General features: G+C 28.7%; 1 protein-coding gene across 8 annotated transcripts in view; it reads right to left on the bottom strand.

The window, feature by feature from the left end:
- sev (receptor protein-tyrosine kinase sevenless) overlaps window positions 1–15,965 on the bottom strand; it is a 78,225-nt gene that overhangs the window by 31,349 nt on the left and 30,911 nt on the right. For all 8 annotated transcript variants that reach the window (XM_073979091.1, XM_073979094.1, XM_073979090.1 and 5 more), the window contains one exon: window positions 1,581–1,655. In XM_073979091.1, coding sequence (XP_073835192.1) covers window positions 1,581–1,655 — 75 coding nt within the window. The remainder of the gene's footprint in view (window positions 1–1,580; window positions 1,656–15,965) is intronic.

The raw sequence follows: 15,965 nt of genomic DNA, 5'->3' as shown, positions 1-15,965 counted from the left end.
ATTTTCTCGTTATACACACATTGTTATCGACAACTTTTAACCATAAAGACGATGTTATCGAAAGGTTTTCTGTATAAAAAGTTAATATCGGCAAAGTTTTCTCTTTGGAAAAGGTTTTATCGACAACTTTTCTTTTTGAAAAATTTGTTATCAATAACTTTTCTCTTGGAAAATTTTATAATCGAAAACTTTTCGTTTTGGAAAGTTTGTTTTCTACAACTTGTATCTATGCAGACAAATTTTTCTCTTTGGAAAAGTTGTTATCGATAACTTTTTCTAACGAAAATTTGGAATCGAAAATTTTTCATAATAGAAAAGTTGTTGTTATCGACTTCTCTTGGTAATTGAAAAGTTTTTATCGACAATTTTTCGTAATAGAAAATTTGCTATAGACAACTTTTCACTATAGAAAGTTATTATCCGCAAATTTTCGTAAAAGCAAAGTGTTATCACCAAACCCTTTGTTATAGAAAAGTTGTTATCGACATCTTGTCGTTGTAGAAAATTAGTTATCGGCAACATTTAGTTATAGAAAAGTTGTTATGACAACTCTTTGCAATAGAAAAGTTGTTATCGGCAACTTTTCGCCATAGAAAATTTGTTATCGACAACTTTTCGCCATAGAAAAATTGTTATCGACAACTTTTTGCCTTTTGTTGTTATCGATAACTTTTCGCCATATTAAACTTGTTATCGATAACTTTTCGCCATATAAAACTTGTTATCGACAACTTTTTGTCATAGAAAATTCGTTATTGACAACTTTTCCCCACAGAAAAGTTGTTATCGACAACTTTTCGCCATAGAAAACTTGTTATCGAAATTTTTTCGCCATAGAAAACTTGTTATCGACAATTTTAAGCTATAAAAAAGTTCATATCCAAAACTTTTCGCTATAGAAAAGTTGTTATCGACAATTTGTTTCTATAGAAAAGTTTTTATCAACAATTTTTCGTTATAGAAAAGATGTTATCAACAAATTCTCGTTATAGAAAAATTGTTTTCGACAGCTTTTCGCCATAGAAAAGTTGTTATCGATAACTTTTCGCCATAGAAAAGTTGTTATCGACCACTTTTTGCCATAGAAAAGTTGATATCGACAATTTTAAGCTATAGAAAAGTAGATATCCACAACTTTTCGCTATAGGAAAGTTGTTATCGAAAAATTGTTTCTATAGAAAAGTTGTTATCGACAATTTTTCGTGATAAAAAAAATGTTATCAACAATTTCTCGGTTTAGAAAATCATCAATCCTTCGCAACGGGAGGTTCTTATGTACAATATTTCTCTATAGAAAATTTGTTATCGACAACTTTTCGTTATAGAAAATTTTTATCAACATCTTTTTGTTTTAGAATGAAAAGTTGTTATGGATACTCCTTCTATGGACAAGTTGTTATCGACAATATGTATCTATAGAAATATTGTTATCGACTATGTTTCTCAATAAAAAATTTTTTATCGCTAATTTTTTCCAATAAAATCTAGATATCGGTATATTTTTGCTGTAAAATTATTTTATTTTCATGTTTCCTTTATTGAAAACTACTGGCATCGTAATTTTAATATATTCCACTTACCCTTGAACGATAACATGCCGTGCGATTATCTCCCATCGAACATTTCAAACCAAAATCATTCAGAAAACGTGTTTCCTATAAAAACAAATAAGAAAAACAAAGATTATTTTAAAAGTTTATTATTTATTCAATTACGTTTCACAGCTAAATATAATTAGCCTGTAATTATTGTTACACGAATTGCATTAAATTTTAATTTATTAGCTCGTATTGTTGTTGTTCGACTTTAGCTTCATAAAATTTGTAAAAATAATAATTAATGTAAATTATCAGGTTAATGTTAGGCTAATAAACTTCCTGGTGATGCTGTGCTGTATATTCAGCACACCAACGCCACTTGCACGTGGATTCTAAGCGAAAGCAATGCAAGTGAGAAATTCGGTTACAAAATTTAAATATAATTTTGGGAAAACCAAAAATAAAGTACGGAAAAAATTAATACGCTTTGTCTTTAATATTAATGAGGTTGGCAGGTTTCATTGTATAAATAAAATTTTCTGTTAATACAAAATTATAGAAATGTTCCTCCTTTTACAACCTTGACATTGATATTTCTGCTTTCTTATATCTTTTTATATGTTCTTGTTCTTTACAACTGATATCCTGGCACATATATTTCTGTTAAACTGTTGACAGATATCGCCTAATTACCCACCGTTTTTCATTTCTTCCCTTAACGAACTTCCCATTCGCATTGCCTTAATTCATTCTCGACATTCATCTTGCGTTTATGCCCGGCCTATCATATATCAAATTTGTCATTTTAACAATCAAGATTATTGTCATTAGACATCATGCTGATACATGTTGGCGGCGTAGCCACAACTGTAACCGATATATCATCCAAATGCCATTTAAAAGCAGAGATACAATCATAATTTTGTTCTAGGCGAGCAATAAAACCAATTGTCTTTAATATGCTAAAGAGAGCGTGAGACAGTGGGACAAGGGTAATATTGATTACATATCAAATTAGTTTTCGACAAATTTTCGTAACAGAAAAAAAATTGTGTCGAAAAAAATTGTATCGACAAATTTTCGTTATAGAAAATATTTTATTGACAAATTTTCGTTATAGAAAATTTGTTATCGACAAATTTTCGTTACAGAACTTGTTATCGACAAATTTTCGTTACAAAAAATTTGTCGATAAAAAATTTTCTATAATGAAAATTCTTCGATAACAAATTTTCTGTAACCAAAAATTGTCGATAACAAATTCTCAATAACGAAAATCTCTAAAAAAAATTTTCAATAACAAACATTAGTCGATAACAATTTTTCTAAACGAAAAATTTTCAATAACAAAAAAAAATTTGTAACGAAAATATTGTATCGACAAATTTTCGTTATTGAAAATTTGTTATCGAAAAATTATGGTTACAGAAAATTTGTTATCAAAAAATTTTCATTATAGAAAATTTGATATTGACAAATTTTCGTTATAGAAAATTTGTTACCGACCAACTCTCGTTATAGAAAAAAAATGTTCATAACAAATTTTATATAACGATAAATGTTCGATAACAAATCTTCGTTATATACAATTTATTTCTATAACTAAAATATGTGGATAACCATTTTTTAACAAAATTTGTTTTGGTAACACATTTTCTATAACGAAAGTTTGTCGATAACAAATTTTCTATAACGAAAATTTTTCGTTACATAAAATTTGTTGTTGACAATTTGTTTCTATAACGAAAATTCGTCGATAACAAATTTTCTATAATGAAAATTTTTCGATAACAAATTTTCTGTAACCAAATCTGTAGGTAATAAATTTTCAATAACAAACATTTGTCGATAACTATTTTTCTATAAGGAAAATTTGTGAAGAGCAAATTTTCTACAACGAAAATTTGTCGATAACAAGTTTTCAATAACAAAAATTTGTGGATATCAAATTTTTTATAACGAAAATATTGCATCGAATACTTTTCGTTATAGAAGATTTGTTATCGACAAATGTTCGTTATAGAAAAATTGTTATCGACAAATTTTGGTTACAGAAAATTTTTATCGAAAAATTTTCATTATAGAAAATTTTTTATCGACAAATTTTCCTTAAAAAATTTGTTATCGACAAATTTTCATTATAGAAAAATTGTTATCGACAACTTTTTCTTATAGAAAAGTTGTTATCGACACACTTTCCTTATATAAAAGTTGTTATCGACAAATTTTCGTTATAGAAAATTTGTTATCGACAAATTTTCGTTATAGAAAATTTGTTATCGACAAATTTTCGTTATGCAAAATTTGTTATCGGCAAATTTTCGTTATAGAAAATTTGTTATCGACATATCTGTGTTGTAGAAAATTTGTTATCGACAAATTTTCGTTATGCAAAATCTGTATCGACAAATTTTCGTTATAGAAAATTTGTTATCGACAAATTTTTGTTATAGAAAATTTGTTATCGACATATCTGTGTTGTAGAAAAATTTGTTATCGACAAATTTTCGTTATAGATAATTTGTTATCGACAAATTTTCGTTATGCAAAATCTGTTATCGACAAATTTTCGTTATGCAAAATTTGTTATCGACAAATTTTCGTTATAGAAAATTTGTTAGCGACAAATTTTCGTTATGCAAAATTTGTTATCGACAAATTTTCGTTATAGAAAATTTGTTATCGACAAATTTTCTTTATAGAAAATTTGTTATCGACAAATTTTCGTTATAGAAAATTTGTTATCGACAAATGTTCGTTATAGAAAATTTGTTATCGACAAATTTTCGTTATAGAAAATTTTTTATCGACAAATTTTCGTTATAGAAAATTTGTTATCGACAAATTTTCGTTATAGAAAATTTGTTATCGACAAATTTTCGTTATATAAAATTTGTTATCGACATATCTGTGTTGTAGACAAATTTGTTATCGACAAATTTTCGTTATAGAAAATTTGTTATCGACAAATGTTCGTTGTTGAAAATTTGCTATCGACAAATTTTCGTAAAAGAAAATTTGCTATCGACAAATTTTCGTTATAGAAAATTTATTATCGTCAAATTCTCGTTATTGAAATTTTGTTATCGACGCACTTTCTTTATAGAGACTTTGTTATCGAAAAATATTCGTTAAAAAATGTTGCTAACGGAAAATTTTCGTTATAGGAAATTTGTTATCGACAAAGTTTCGGTATAGTAAATTTGTTAACGACAACTTTCGGATATTGAAAATTAGTTATCGACAAATTTTCGTTAAAAAATTGTTATCCACGTATTTTCCTTATATAAAAAATTTGTTATCGACTACTTTTCCTTATATTAATTTGTTAACGACAACTTTTCGTTATTGAAAATATGTTACCGACAAATTTTCGTTATAGAAAATTTCTTATCGAAAATATGATCGTTATAGAAAATTTATTATTGACAAATTTTCGTTGTAGAAAATTTGTTATCGACCAATTTTCGTTATTGGAAACTTGCTATCGACAAGTTTTCGTTATTGAAAATTTTCTATCGGCAAATTTTTGTTATAGAAAATTTGTTATCACCAATTTTTCTTTATAAAAATTTGTTATCGACAAATTTTCGTTATTGGAAACTTGTTATCGACAAATTTTCGTTATTGAAAATTTGATATCGACAAATTTTTGTTATAGAAAATGTGTTATCGACAAATTTTCGTTATTGAAAATTTGTATCGACAAATTTTCGTTATAGAAAATTTTCATTATTGAAGATTTGTTATCGACAAATTTTCGTTATAGAAAATTTTCATTATTGAAGATTTGTTATCGACAAATTCTCCATATGGAAAATTTGTTATCGACAAATTTTCGTTAGAAAAATTTGTTATCGACAAACTTTCGTTATAGTAAATTTGTTGTCGACAAATTTTCTTTATAGAAAATTAGTTATCCAAAATTTTTCGTTATTGAACATTAGAAATATGTTATCGACAAATTCTCCTGTAGAAAAGTTGTTATCGAAAATTTTTTGTTATTCAAAATATGTTATCGACAAATTCTCGTAATAGAAAAGTTGTTATCGACAAATTTTCGTTATGGAAAATGTGTTACCGAAAAATGTTCGTTATTGAAAATTTTTTATCGACAATCTTTCGTTATGGAAAAGTTGTAATCGAAAAATGTTAGTTATTGGAAATTTTCTACCGCCAAATGTGACACTAAATTTTCGTTATCGAAAATTTGTAATCGACAAATGTTCGTTATAGAAAATTTGTTATCCACAAATTTTCGTTATTGAAAATTTCTTGTCTACAAATTTTCGTTATAGAAAATTTTTTATCGACAAATTTTCGTAATAGAAAATTTTTTATCGACCTATTTTCGTTATAGAAAATTTGGTATCGAAAATTTTTCGTTTTGAAAATTTGTTATCGACAAATTTTCGTTATAGAAAATTTTTGATCGACAAATGTTCGTTATTGAAAATTTCTTGTCGATAAATTTTCGTTATTCCAAATTTGTTATCGACAAATTTTTGTTATAGAAAAATTTTTATCGACAAATTTTCGTTATAGAAAATTTGTTATCGTTAAATTTTCTTTATTGAAATTTTGTTATCGTCAAATTTTCGTTATTGAAATTATGTTATCGACACATTTTCATTATAGAAAATTTGTTATCGACAAATTTTCGTTCTTGAAAATTTGTTATCGGCATATTTTTTAACTTTTTTATCGACAAGTTTTCTTTATATAAAATTTGTTATCGACAAATTTTCGTTATAAAAAATTTTGTTATCGACAAATTTTCGTTATAGAAAACTTGTTATCGACAAGTTTTCGTTATATAAAATTTGTTATCGACAAGTTTTCGTTATATAGAATTTGTTATCGACAAATTTTCGTTATAGAAAATTCGATATCTACAAATTTTACTTAAAAAATATGTTATCGAAAAATTTTTGTTATAGAAAAGTTGTTAACGAAAAATTTTCGTTATAGAAAATTTGTTATCGTCAAATGTTCGTTAAGGAAAATTTGTTATCGACAAATTCATTATTGAAGATTTGTTATCGACAAATTTTCGTTATAGAACATTTTCATTATTGAAGATTTGTTATCGACAAATTCTCGTTATGGAAAATTTGTTATCGACAAATTTTCGTTAAAAAAATTTGTTATCGACAAACTTTCGTTATAGTAAATTTGTTGTCGACAAATTTTCTTTATAGAAAATTAGTTATCCAAAATTTTTCGTTATTAAACATTAGAAATATGTTATCGACAAATTCTCCTGTAGAAAAGTTGTTATCGAAAATTTTTTGTTATTCAAAATATGTTATCGACAAATTCTCGTAATAGAAAATCTTCGTTATTGAAAATTTGTTATCGACAAACTTTCGTTATAGAAAAGTTGTAATCGAAAAATGTTCGTTATAGGAAATTTGTTACCGACAAATATGACACTAAATTTTCGTTATAAAAAATTTGTAATCGACAAATATTCGTTATAGAAAATTTGTTATCCACAAATTTTCGTTATTGAAAATTTCTTGTCGACAAATTTTCGTTATAGAAAATTTGTTATCCACAAATTTTCGTTATAGAAAAATTTTCGTTATCAAAAATTTGTTATCGAAAAATTTTCGTTATAGAAAATTTGTTATCGACAAATTTTCGTTATTGGAAATTTGTTATCGAAAAATTTTTGTTATAGAAAATTTATTATCGAAAAACTTTCGTTTTTGAAAATTTGTTATAGACAAATTTGTTATCGACAAATTTTCGTTATAGCAAATTTTTGATCGACAAATGTTTGTTATTGAAATTTTCTTGTCGAAAAATTTTCGTTATTGAAAATTTGTTATCGACAAATTTTTGTTATAGAAAAAGTTTCGTTATAAAAAATTTGTTATCGACAAATTTTCGTTATTGAAATTAGTTATCGACAAATTATCGTTACAGCAAATTTTTGATCGACAAATGTTTGTTATTGAAAATTTCTTGTCGACAAATTTTCGTTATTGAAAATTTGTTATCGACAAATTTTTGTTATAGAAAAATTTTCGTTTTAAAAAAATTGTTATCGACAAATTTTCGATATAGAAAATTTGTAATCGAAAATTTGTTGTTATTTAAAATTTCTTTTACACAAATTTTCGCTATACAAAATTGATTATTGAAAATGTTCTTATGCTTTATTTGAGGTAAGTTTCATTCTGTTCATTTTTTCTACGGCCCACTGTTAAATTTTCTGCGTATTGCCTTTTCTCCAAATGTCTATCCTCTTCCATATTTCCTAATTTGCCTTATTATCGTAGCAAGCACACATAGAAAGTGTGTAGTAATTGCCGGGCGACTATTGGACATGCTTCCATCAAATGAATTTTTCTGATGAAGAGGAGTAAATGCGACCTTATGACACACATACACAGAATTCACTTATGAGAATTCATGGAATTTATTACGTGATGTACGAGTATGTACATATGTTCATACGCACACATGTGACACTAAATCTGTAAAAAAAATGTCTTGAAGACTATTTCTGTACGTTTTTTTTTATTAAATCTTCAATTTAATTAAACGCCGTAATCATCATTGTAAGACATATTTCATTTTTTATGATTATGTTTTTAGGCTCATTAAGAAGGAAGGAATAAATATTTGTTGGGTTAATTTGTGAAATGACGTACGGAATACACAACACTAATCAACAAGAATTTACTTATGGGGGTTGGAAAAGTATTTAACTAGGAGTATGAGCCACAAAATATCACAATAATGGCCAGAGATGTGGGAATACAAGTGTTTCCATTACGCCATGTAATTCCAAAACAATTTAAGTAATCCTAATGTCATTTAATAAATTTAGCACACGTTGTCGACTGACGACGAAGTGATGACAACGATATGTTTATGATAAATATCTAAAAGTTATTTATGTCGATGGAGGAACATAAGTGTCAGATTGTTAGGTCAGCTGCATGGACATTACTACTATAAAACGCTCAAAAAACACACTTATAGTACATTTACATTTACGAAATCGAGTGTATTTCAACTGTCAATTCCTTTGCGTATACGTCAATTGAAATCTCATCTGAAATCCATTGGATTTCATTTGACGTTTAAACAATGGAATTGACAGTTGAAATCGTGAGTATTTCGTAAATGTAAACCTAGCATAACATATGATTTAAACTGAAATCAGAAAAAAATCATGTTATCGACAATTTTTGTCAAAGAAAATAAGTTATCGAAAACGTTTCATTGTAGAAATACTATTATCGACAGATATTCTGGCAACTATACCTTATAAAAAAGCTGTTATGGATAACTTTTCGTTATAGAAAATTTTTATAAATTTTTATTTTGAACAAATCGACAACTTTTCGTTGTAATAGACCACTTTTCCTAATGGATAATTTGTTAGCGACAACTTTTCGTTATAATATTGTAGTTATCGAAGACTTCCTGTTATACAATAGTTGTTATAGACAACTTTTCTTTGTACCAACAATGTTATCTATAACTTTTCGTTATAATTATGATTTAGAAAAATTGTATTCGACAACTTTGCATTGTTAAAGACAACATTCCGTTATAGAATAGTTGTTATCAAAAACTTTTCATAATAGAAAATTATTAACCAAATTTTTTGTTCTGGTAAACTTGTTATCGAAATCATATTTTTATATATCGACAATTTTGTGATATAGAAACGTTGCTACTAACTACAAAGCTTTTTATCGAAGACTTTTCGTTCTTGATAAGTTGTTATCAACAACTCATCGTAAATCGGTCAGTTGTGACATTCGATTTTTGCTCAAATATCGGTTAATTGTGGTACACATTTTCAGTTGTGACTGTCGATTTTTCGCAATTATCGATTGCTGGCCAACAACCTCCAAATATTTTGTGGTTGCCTGATGTATGACAAACATTAACGGCCACAATAGCAAGCAACCGAAAATCTGGAGAAAATCTGTCATTCAAAACTGACAATGTAAAACTAGCTTTAATTTTTGCCAGCCACAAAATGTTTCGTGATTGTTGGATAGTTTGACAGCAATCGTTATTTTCGAAAAATTGACAGTCAAAACTGATGGTGTGTACCCCGCTTTATAGAAACGTTGCTATCGACCACTTTTCGTTATAGAAAAATTGTTATCGACAACTTTGTCTTATAGAATACTTGTTATAATCGACAACTTATAGTTATATGAATGTTGTCATCGATAATTTTATGTTGTAGCAAATTTGTTATCGACAACTTTTTGCAATAGAAAAGTTGCTACCGACAATTTTTCCTTAAGCGGGGTAGACACGATCTGTTTTGGCTGTCGATTTTTCGGAAATATCGATAAATGTCAAACAGTCCAGCAGCCACAAAATATTTTGTCGTTGCCTGGTGATTGACAAAAGTGAGCGGTCACACTGACAAGCAACCGATTATTTGAGCAAAACTGACAGTCAAAACCGATTGTGTGTAAACCACTTTAAGTACAGTACACATTGTCAGTTTTGAATGACGATTTTTTGCAATTATCGATAACTGACCAACCGTCCAGCAACCACAAAATATTTGGTGGTTGCATGATGAATGACAAAAATGAACGGCCACACTAGCAAGCAACAACAAAGCTGTCATTCAAAACTGACAATGTGTACCCAGCTTTACAGAATAGATAACATTCCGTTATAGTAGTTATTATCGAAACTATCCGTTATAGAAAAGTTGTAACGATAAACTTTTCGTTATAAAAAAGTTGTTTTCGATAACTTTTCCTTTGCGAAAAACTGTAACATTTTGTTATAGAAATGTGTTTATCGATAACTTATCGTTTATTAAAAGTAGTTATAGACAACTTTTCGCTATTTAAATATTGTTATCGACGGAATTTCGTTATAGAAAATTTGTTATGGATCACTCTTCTTTTCAGAAAACTTTGTTATCGATGACTTTTCGTTATAGAAAAGCTGTTATCGATAAGCTTTCGTGGTACAATTGTTGTTATCGATACATTTTCGATATAGAAAAGCTGTTATTGAAAACTCTTCGTTAGAAAAAAAATGATTGACAACTATTCTTTATAGGAAAGTTGTTATCGATAACTTCTCGTTATCGAAAATTGTTACAAATTTTCGTTATAAAAAAGTTTTTATCGATAGGAATGTTGTTATCGAAAACTTTTCATTATAGAAAAGTTGTTGTCGACACATCAACACATCGACACATTTGTTAAGGACAATTTCGCGCTATTGAAAATATATTATCGACAACTTATTGTTTTAGAAAAGTAGTTATCGTCAACTTTTCGTTGCAGGATAGTTGTTATCCATAAAATTATAGAAAAATTGCTATCGACAAGTTTTTGTTGTAAAAAATTGTTGTCGACAGGTTCACCATATACCAAAGTTCTTATCGATATCTTTTCTTTATAGAAAAGTTGTTATCGACGACGTTTCGATAAAAAAAACGTTGTAAAATGCAACTTTTCGTGATAGAAAAGTATTTATGGATAACTTTTCGTTGTAGAAAATTTGTTATCGACAGCTTTTCGTTACAGAAAATTCTTTACTCACAACTTTTCCTTATAGAAAAGTTTCTATCGACAATTTATTACTACAGAACATTTTTCATTATAGTTATTTTTCGCTATAAAAATTGATATCGACAACTTTTCGTTTCAAAAAAGTTGTTGTCGATAATAAGATTTGTTATCGATTACTTTTCGTTATGAAAAAGTTGTTATCGGTAACTTGTCGATATAGAAAAGTTGATATCGCCAACTAGTCGTTATAAAAAAATGTTGTCGACAACTTTTCGTTATAGAAAAGTTGTTATCGACTGCTTATCATTACAGAAACGTAATTATCCAATACTAGCAAAATGCCCGCTACTTCGTAAGCGGAAAAGGAATAATATACAAATAAACAATATTTAATATGGAGAACACTGAAAATTTTTGATGTACTAATACCTATTTGAATTGATATTTAATTTCTTTCAAGTACTGCTCGTACACGTTTTGTTCGAATTTCAAAAAAAAACCTGTACACTTCAACAGCGGCCTACATTTTAAATTCCAGTCCAAGTTTTATTAGAACGGTACGAGTATTTTGAAAATGTTATCCACATTTCCAACCGAATTTTAGAATATTAGATATCAAATGTAGAAAACCATTATTCAGAAGATGCTACCCTATATAACAGTTAATTTTTGAGACATTTTATATTAAAATTACTTCCTTTTATCCAAAACTATATCCCAGCCGCGATTTAGTATTTTTCGTATATATTAGTACGAATTTCCAAAACTTCCTCTCTATCTCCACTCTAAACGTCAACTGCTATACTAATACCGAATTTCACAATTTCAGCTCTACTTTACACAATAACAATTTGGACCTAATTCTGTGCCATTTAGAGGTAGTTTACACTATCTATCAATGTCATATGACACGAAATGAAAACATTCCATATCTACCCACGCAGGCAATGTGGAGACGTAATTTTATTACATTTTTGCTGGCGTGGACGCACAAAGTAAATGGCATAAGGAAAATCCCCAATATTGCACATTTATTGATGGAAAATTTCATGTCATATGACATTTACATATAGTGTAAACTACCCTTAGTAATTTTCGTACACTTATTGTACTTATATCCACAACCACATCCATATTTCAACCCTACACACCAACAGCGGCTATAATACCAAATTTCCGAATTCCACCTCTATTCATGATACCATTAATACTTTTCGTATGAAAGTACGAAATTCAATAACTATCTCCAACAGTAATTGCGAATTTCAGGAATCCACCTCTATCCGCCCACCCTAATCTAAATTGTACCAAATTTAGTACCATTTATTACTTTTCGTACCTATAAGTACGAATTTCCAAAACTTCCTCAATCCCACACTCCAACAGTAACGTTAACTCGAAATTTCAGGATTCCAGCTCTATTCGTTCACCCAAATATAAATTGTACCCAATTTAGTACCATTTAGTACTTTCCGTACCCATAAGTAAGAATTTCCAAAACTACCTCAATGCTACACTCCTTAATTATATATTTCAGGTTTCAGCTCTATCTGTTCACAAAATCCAAAATGTACCAAACTAAGTACCATTTAGTACTTTCCGTACCCATAAGTATGAATTTCCGAAACTACCTTCTACACTCCATAAGTAATCTTAATTCCAAATTTCAGGATTCCAGCTCTATCCGTTCACCCAAATATAAATTGTACCAAATTTAGTACATTTAGTACTTTCCGTACCCATAAGTATTAATTTCCAAAACTATCTCAATTCTACACTCCAAATTTAATTAAATTTCAAATTTCAGCATTCCAGCTCTATCCGTTCCCCCAAATCCAACTTGTACCAAATTTAGTACCATTTAGTACTTTTCGTACCCATAAGTAAGAATTTCCAAAACTACCTCAATCCTTCGCTTCATCAGTAATCTTATTTCCAAATTTCAGGTTTCCATGTCTATCTAAATCCAAATTGTACCATATTTAGTACCATTTAGTACTTTCCGTACCCATAATTACGAATTTCCAAGACTAAGTCAATCCTACAGTTTAACAGTAATCTTAATTCAAAATTTCAGGATTCCAGCTCTATTCGTTCCCCAAAATCCAAATTGTACCAAATTTAGTACTTATCGTACCATAAGTACGAATTTCCAAAACTTCCTCAATCCTACACTCCAACAGTAACCTTATCTCGAAATTTCAGGATTTCAGCAGTATCCGTTCACCCAAATATAAATTGTACCAAATTTAGTACCATTTACTACTTTCCGTACCCATAAGTACGAATTTCCAAAACCACCTCAATCCTACACTCCATAAGTAATCTTAATTATAAGTTTCAGGATTCCAGCTCTATCTGTTCACCCAAATCCAAAATGTACCAAACTTAGTACCATTTAGTACTTTCCGTACCCATAAGAACGAATTTCCAAACCTACCTCAATCCTACACTCCATCAGTAATCTTAATTCCAAATTTCAGGATTTCAACTCTATCCGTTCACCCAAATATAAATTGTACCAAATTTAGTACATTTAGTACTTTCCTTACCCATAAGTATGAATTTCCAAAACTATCTCAATTCTACACTCCAAATTTAATTAAATTTCGATTTTCAGCTATCCAGCTCTATCCGTTCACCCAAAATCAACTTGTACCAAATTTAGTACCTTTTAGTACTTTTCGTACTCATAAGTAAGAATTTCCAAAACTACCTCAATCCTTCGCTTCATCAGTAATCTTAATTCCAAATTTCAGGTTTCCATGTCTATCTAAATCCAAATTGTACCAAATTTGGTACCATTTAGTACTTTTCGTACACATAAGTATGCATTTCCATAACTACACCCATATCTCAATCCTACGCTTCAACGGTAATCTAAATTCCAAATTTCAGGTTTTCAGCTCTATCCGTTCACCCAAATCCAAATTGTACCAAATTTAGTACCATTTAGTACTACTCGTACACATAAGTACGAACTTCCAAAATCATTTCCTTATATCAACACCACTTCCCAACCTTGATTTCCATACCAAATGTGAACATTGTAGCTATATCCGCTCAAAATATACAATTGGTACCAAATTTAGTAACTTTTCGTACACTTATAGGTCGAATTTCCAAAAACCCTTTGGTACATCTTTCTAACTCTCCATCAGTTACCCTCATTCCAAATTTCAGAATTGTAGCTCTTCCCGTTTGCCTAATACAAAGGGTACCATATTTAGTAACTTTTAGTACTTTTCGTACCCTTCTAGGTCGAATTTCCAAAAACCCAGCCTTATCTCACCCCTACATACCGACAGCAACCCACAGTCAAAATTTCAGCTTTCTAGTTTCAGCGGTTTCGTCTGGACGATGATATGTCAGTCACTCACTCACTCACTCACTCACTCACTCACTAAGCTCTTTTATATATATAGATTTTGCCTCATATTAAAGCTGTTACCGACAACTTTGCGTGATAGGAGTGTTGTTATCAACTGATTTTCGTTACACGTGTGTATTTACCGACAACTTTTCATTTTAACTTCATAAAGTTGTTATCGATTAATTTTCATCATATCAAAGTTGTTATCGATACAGAAATGTTGTTTTTCCACTACTTTTCGTTGCAGAAAGTTTTCTAATCGACAAAAGTTGTTATCGATAAATTATCGTTATAGAAAAATTTTTATAAAAAAGTTTTTGTTATATAAAAGATTTATCGACGATTTTTAGTTATTGTAAAGCTATTATCGACAGTTTTTCTTTATAGAAAAATATTATCGACAACTCCTCGTATTATAAATATTTGCTTTGTTCCAGAACCTGCAAGAAGCTACTACTTTTTACTACGATAACACTTTTTCCTTTATGTTATCGAATAAAATAGTAAAATTTAGTAGATTCTTGCAGTTCTGGAACAGACCAATTGTTATCGGTAGCTTTTCGTTAAAGGAATGTCGTTATAGACAACTTTTCATAATAAAAAACTCTTATAGACATGTTTTCCGTTATAGAAACTTTGTTATCGAAAACTTATCATTATGTAGATGTTTTTTATCGTCTACTTTTCGTTGTAGAAAAGTGACTATAGAATACTTCTAGTTATAATAAATGTTGTTATCGAAATGTTTCGATATAGAAAACCGAAAACTTCTCGTGAGGGAAAACTTATTACCGACAACTTATCGTTATAGAAAAGCAGTTATCGACAACTTATTATAGAAATGTTGTTACGAAAAGTAGTTATCGACAATGTTTCGTCATAGAAAAGTTCCTATCGATAACTTTTGTTTAAAGAAAAGTTGTTATCGACCACTTTTTGAATAAAATATGTACTGCCAACATTTTGTTATAAAAAAATTGTTATTGACAAGTTTTCCTTATAGAAAAGTTGTTATCGACAAATTTTCGTTATGAAAAGTTGTTATCGAAAAATTGTCGTTATAGAAAAGTTGTTATCGACAACTTTTCGTTATAGAAAAGTTGTTATCGACAACTTTTCGTTATAGAAAAGTTGTTATCGACAACTTTTCGTTATAGAAAAGTTGTTATCGACAACTTTTCGTTATAGAAAAGTTGTTATCGACAACTTTTCGTTATAGAAAAGTTGTTATCGAAAACTTTTCGTTATAGAAATGTTGTTATCGACAACTTTTCGTTATAGAAAAGTTGTTATCGAAAACTTTTCGTTATAGAAATGTTGTTATCGACAACTTTTCTTTATAGAAAAGTTGTTATCGACAACTTTTCGTTATAGAAAAGTTGTTATCGAAAACTTTTCGTTACAGAAAAGTTGTTATCGACAACTTTTCGTTATAGAAAAGTTGTTATCGAAAACTTTTTGTTATAGAAAATTTGTTATCGACAACTTTTCGTTATAGAAATGTTGTTATCGACAACATTTCGTTAT

Source organism: Musca autumnalis, unplaced genomic scaffold, assembly GCF_047663935.1.
Source record: "Musca autumnalis isolate F117 unplaced genomic scaffold, ASM4766393v1 scaffold_3, whole genome shotgun sequence".
NCBI classification, from domain to species: domain Eukaryota; kingdom Metazoa; phylum Arthropoda; class Insecta; order Diptera; family Muscidae; genus Musca; species Musca autumnalis.
This window is presented reverse-complemented; position numbering and strand designations above follow the sequence as displayed.